This window comes from Cyphomyrmex costatus, unplaced genomic scaffold (assembly GCF_001594065.2).
Source record: "Cyphomyrmex costatus isolate MS0001 unplaced genomic scaffold, Ccosl1.0 scaffold467, whole genome shotgun sequence".
Taxonomy (NCBI): Eukaryota; Metazoa; Arthropoda; class Insecta; order Hymenoptera; family Formicidae; genus Cyphomyrmex; species Cyphomyrmex costatus.
The window spans coordinates 587964-593928 of NW_017278933.1; the positions used below are offsets into that span (position 1 = coordinate 587964).

Here is a 5965-nt window from a genome sequence, read left to right on the forward strand (position 1 = left end):
CGTTTTCTTTAAAACTTCTTTTATTTAAAATATTTTTTGTTACGCAATAGTTCAAATATAATTTGAGGACATTAAGATGGGTGAGTCTCATCCTGAATAAATAACTATATAGATACGCCTCCTATCTTATATTTACTTTTGGATAGTGAAATAAGAGAAAACGTTTTCGCCATAATAAATTACAAAATAGAAAGCTAACATAATTAGAAATTGCAATTTATCGTGTACTTTTGAAGTACCACCTCTAATTGTACGTTTCAAAATTGATATTAATATACGACACATAATTTTAGAGATAAAATATTTTAAAAAATCTTTCGCATTTATATAAAAGAAAATAAAATATTTTACGTAGTTTAGACGACAAAGTGCAAATAATATGACTAGATTATAGTTAATGCAACAGCCGCTTTTTTCGTTTACCTTTATTTCTCTTGTTTGCATTGTTTTTGTTTTTGACCTACACGCGTGCCTTTGCATTTGGTCATTGCTGCAACAGAAAACGGAAGGGTTTTTATTAGATATGCATATTCAATATTATTAATACTATTGTATTTAATATTTATATATAGGTACATATGATATATAATTTTATAAATATTTCTTCATTTTCTTGTTATATATACACACATATATATCAGGTATTATACACTTTCGACGCGTATATATAAAATTTTACACGAATGATGCGACTCAAAGACGATATTCAATGCTTGCGCTTTCAGTATGATATCGATTTGTCCGAATAGATCGTGGGTTTCTCGTTGGTAGAGGATGATAAAAAAGAAGCCCTGCAGGTATACGAGATGGAAGAAGCAGGGGATGATTTCAGGTAAGGGCGGTTTTACTGGAAAGGAGTCCTGCACGCTCTTCGTGGGCAAAAGCGAGAGAAAAAGTGAAAAGGAGAGGAGAAGAGAGAGAGAACGTACCGGTTCAAAAACCGACAAACGAGGGACGGGAATATCTTGAAAGATGCATTCAAGTTAAACGCGGCAAACGAAATCGTCCTCGTGAAAAAGAGAGGTGGAACGGGATGTGGATAAAGAAAGATGGGGGATAGGAGAAAAGTGAGAGATGAGGATAAGGGAAAATATATACACACACATGCACACATGCATGTAGAATGTGACGAGAGATCCAAAAGTTACGTCCATCAAGATTAGAGCTGAACTCGAGCTTTGAAAGACAATCAAATTTTCTTCTATATTCGCGATTTGTTCAGGTCTTTGAACTTTTATTATATATACTTCTCTTATATATTTATTATTTCAAATTTGTTACATTTAATAATTCTTATTTGAGCGATATACATCTTCAATGTGAGAAATTGAAACAATTTTTATGATATGTCATTTGTATTAAACGTTGAGTTCACTTTATACAATGTACATATCTAACCGAAAAAAGGTGTTCCCCGATGATCCGATCGAGCGACTTGGAAACGTCGCCGAAGGACGAGGGGCGGGGTGGAGTCGGGAAAAAAACGGTAGAAGAGGGACCGACACTCACGCACACATGTATGTGCATTAACGTACCGTGAAAGAAATCGCGGTACAAAAGCGTCGCTCCTCGAATGTATACGCGGTGCCCCTCTGAATGGAGTCTGCGATTTGAATGGTTTCAGCGAGGGTTCGTGCGCGCCATTGTAAGGGGGCAAGGTCACAAATTTACTCGGAAATTTCTTTAAGCTTCCCGGTAACGTAGCGAGATATTCCTCCGTGGACGAAATATACGTTTGTCAACCGGTGAGGGTGGCAAACATAGAAAAAAAAAATTTTTGAGAAATCACCATCGAATATCATTGTGTCAATAACATGTGTCAAAAATCAATTATTAATCCTTACGTTGATTGTTTAAAGTAGATTGTGACAATAACGTTATCTGACAAATTTTATCTAAAAACATCTTATTCAGAAAATTAAAGATGATGATAAAAATATATTAATTAAAAATTACAATAAAGTTATGCTTGATACAACATCACAAGATTCACAATCAACTGAGGCACAAAAATTTTTTTGAATAAGATGACATAGAACTAACATTCACAATTATGACACGCAATGCAACTCTTTGAGGCCACAAGACCTTGCAATGTGAATGACCCGAAATTACAAGTACAAGAGAGAAACATCAGATCACAACACCAACCTTTAGAAAAACGCAGAGTCCAGCGACATCGACCTCACTGACTTTGCTGCCACCAGGAGATGACATCTAGCAACTCTTCGTCCTCCGGGCTCATCGGCTCGTAATTGTCGTAACTGTCGGAATGCGTCGTGTAAAGAGTGCCTGGTGTGCTGTAACCTTGACTTCCGGCTGACGAAGTTTCGGAAACGAAGCTTGGCGTTGGTGAACTCGACGTTTCCGAGCATGTTGTTGGGACGAAGGTCGTCGGACTTGGGTTCTGCCTAAGGTGTTGATGTCGGAGATCAGATCCATGTGAACTACCGTGATGACGGATCTCCCCGGTGATGCTACCTCGTAGTCTTAACTCCGCCGAATGATTAGAATCGGAGTTAATTCCGTTTTCAGAGTTGGAGGATGTTGAAGAAATGGGCGAAGACCCACTGGACTCGGAGCCACCGTCGTGTTCTTCCAGAAGACGTTGAAGACTCCTGATGTATTCCACTGCCATCCTCAAGGTCTCCACTTTGGATAGTTTCTTACTGCCAGCTCTGGATCCTCCATGAGTACCGGCAGTACTACTTCCTAGTGCCTGTGCCACTGTCTGCGGTATGTGTTGTCTTAAAGTGGCGAACCCGTTGTTTACCTGTTTTACCCTGTTGCGCTCACGCGCGTTTCGCCTAGCCACCGAGGCAGGCTGATGTGGTACCGTGCCGTAAGGTCCAGTTGCTTGGCCATACATCTTAGATCGCTTGCATCCGTGTTGTAAAGTACTGTTGTTAGTTGGCATACTGTTGGTGGAGACTATCACGTTGCCGCGATGGGTCTGCGCGCTCGAAGTGGCGTGAAGGCCGTGGTGGTGATGTTGCTGCTGCACACTTAGCATGATGGGCAGAACGCTCTCCTCCTTGGGCCCCACTAAGGTCATATCACGGATCCGAATCCCCCCACTACCCGGGAGCAGGAATTGTAGCAGCGCGTGCCAGGCGACCTTCGTGCGACGTACACTGCTCCACGTATCGAAGAGAAACTTCGTCGAGGAGAGATCGATATTACTCGTTAACACCTCGTAGTAAGCGCGATTGTAAAGGTAAGAAAAACAGACGAAAGCGTGTGTGGTTTACTCGACCGAAAAGAAAAGCGTGGGAAGAAAAATTAAACCGCACCCTCGATGCTCTCGGTACGATTCTGGCTCCCGAAATGCCTAGCCAATGAGGGTTCGGGGCCTTATATACCCCGGGTCGGGCACGCGCCTATCCCCACGCGCACTCGATCTCGGGTCCTAACCCCCGTCTTCTCCCCTTCCCCCGTTTTACCGGCCCGCAGCGCCTCATACCCCTGTGATTCCCCACTACTACGGTCCCAAAGGCCCTACGCTGCCCGAGATTCTCATCTTCGATCGTCCTTATACTAGTACATCGCTACTATCCCGATCTGTTTACCGATTTGCTTTTCGGAGCACACCGCGTTATCAATGTGATAGGACTTATCGTCGGCGTGTGCCGTCAAAGTAGTTGACAGATTGATAAGCAAATGTGTTAATGCTAGAAAAAGATAAATTGAAAGCTATGGCTTATGAATTTATTTTTTATTGCGTTTATGATTAGGCGATTAATTATCGTATATATGTGTAAATATTAACTATTTTTCTATGGTATAATTCTTTTATACCTAAGTTTCTTTTTATATGAAAACAAAATGTTCATACCATATATGCTACGTGTAATAAAAACATAATTACAAAATATATATTTTGCAGGAAATACGAATAATTTGCATTTTGATAAAAAATTTACAATTAAAATAATATTAAGAAAAATTAAAAAAAATGTGAAATGCGAGAAAGGAAGAATATAAAAAAATTTTGATATCACAGTTTGTATTATTATTTTAAAGAATATTTTTGCAAGTTATCCACAAATAGAACTAATTTACGTATACTAAACTAAGCTACGCAAAATTTGTTTATGAAGAAAGTAATTTTTTACTGAACAGTTCAAATACAATAAGGCCCAATATTTATACATCCAATTCTGTTTCGCGATTCTCATGTGAGAGACACTGGCGCGCACATACGAAGGGTCCACATCCCCACCGGTCTCGTGGTGTCTCGGGAATCGAAATTTGAACAGTTACCGGGAGAAAGAAAAGCTGGTTCGGGGGCCCGGGCAAGTCGACTGAGCGAGATGGCGAGAAAGCGAAGTGTAGAACACCCGACGAGGACAGAAACCGTAGAAGAAGAAGAGGAAGAATGATGAGGAACAAGGAGTGGGAGGAGATGGAGAGGTCTGCGGCTGTAGCTGTAGAGAGAAGCTGTGCAGAAGACGAAGAGGTATCGGAGGAGGGTAAGGGAGCCCGGTGGCACGGAACATACGAGTACCCGAGACGACTGCAACAGTGGGGAGAGTAGCGGCAGAAGAGTATAGCGATGGGCACGACTGCGGCACGTGTCTTCATCTTATATACAGCACTTAGTTTAATAAGTGTATTGCAAAACACTGGAATTAAGAATTTTTTTGGAAAATTCTGATAATCAACATATTGTTTATAATCAATAATTCACTATTGAATAGAAAAAAGTATATAAAAATAAACTGTACTTCAATAATTTACCAGGAGAGAAAAGTACATTTTCTTCACAAAACATCAAGACAGCCATGAAAGGGGTAACGACAGACGACGCATAAAGTGCAAATGTAAATAGTGTACTAAGAACATTTTTTCATTTTTTTCATATACTAATTGTACGTCTGAAAGAAATGGAACCAATGATATCGCGCTCACTGCCGTCACTAGTAAAGAAGACATGTATGACGACAAGGGAAGGGGAAGAGACGCGAGCCGTCCTCCCTACCTCACATTCGTGGCGCGCGACTACTCCCATCCACCGGCTCTCCCTTCCTCCATTCGTCCGGTTTTATCCTCACCGAACGGAGCGTGCGTCTGCATGCGTGCATGCATACGTGTACGAGGGCGCACGCGTTCTTGCTCGGGCCTCGTGCTTAAGGGCGTTTGTGTGGGGGATGTGCGTGCGTGCATACGCGCGTGAGGAGTCGCGTTTCTGAACGCATACGCGTTTGCGTGTGCGTGCTCGCGCGTGGAACAGGTATATGCTCTCCTCGTTTCTTTTTTTTTTTTTTCTCCCTTTCGATTCTGGCGGTTCTTCCCGTCTCTCTTCGTCGGTCCGTCTTTCTCCTTGTCGACGTGTGAGGGAGCGTTATAGGGCGGTAAGGTTTCGCTGGACATTCCTATGTGAATAAATAAACGTCAGGCGGACGCTCAACGGTTTGGATAGATAATAGATGCGCGCTCTTTGAAACTTTCGATAAGGAAATGTACAGGAACGCAAAAGAAATGGCACGTCCCGTGAAGTATTGAAAATGCGGATGTTCCAGCCGCGAATGAGTAAATTGTTAACAAAAAGCTCACAAGATTTAACGCGTGCAATATAAATTTTACATATTAATGTTTTTACTAAATTTGAATTAAATAATATCAAAGATACATTTCTTTCACAGCATTGATGATATAAATTGCATTAGTATTATGTTAAATTATATGAATATTTATATAAATATTTGTCATATATTATAATTAGCATAATAAATAATTGTTATGTGTTTAACTTTTATAAGACAGAAAAGTCACTGTAGTAGCGCTAAAACAATGTCGTATTTTAAGGCAAGAGATATAATAAAAAAAATCAATTATAACAAATTTTAAGAAAAAAGATTAAAAAAATAGACTCTCATCCTCAAAAGATTAATTATGTATTTAATTATACATTTTTATTATAAATTATTATCTGTATATTATTATTATATATTTGTGATTAATG

The 5965-nt window shown here is 40.1% G+C and overlaps 1 protein-coding gene across 1 annotated transcript; it reads right to left on the reverse strand.

Annotated features, from left to right (window-relative positions):
* Window positions 1-431: 431 nt before the first annotated feature.
* LOC108777805 (achaete-scute complex protein T3) lies at window positions 432-3141 on the reverse strand. Its single transcript, XM_018544773.1, has 2 exons — window positions 2152-3141; window positions 432-490 (listed from the first exon to the last, which is right to left on the reverse strand). The coding sequence occupies exon 1, from the start codon at window positions 3053-3055 to the stop codon at window positions 2186-2188; it is 870 nt and encodes a 289-aa protein (XP_018400275.1). The 5' UTR covers window positions 3056-3141; the 3' UTR covers window positions 432-490; window positions 2152-2185.
* Between the last annotated feature and the right edge of the window lie 2824 nt (window positions 3142-5965).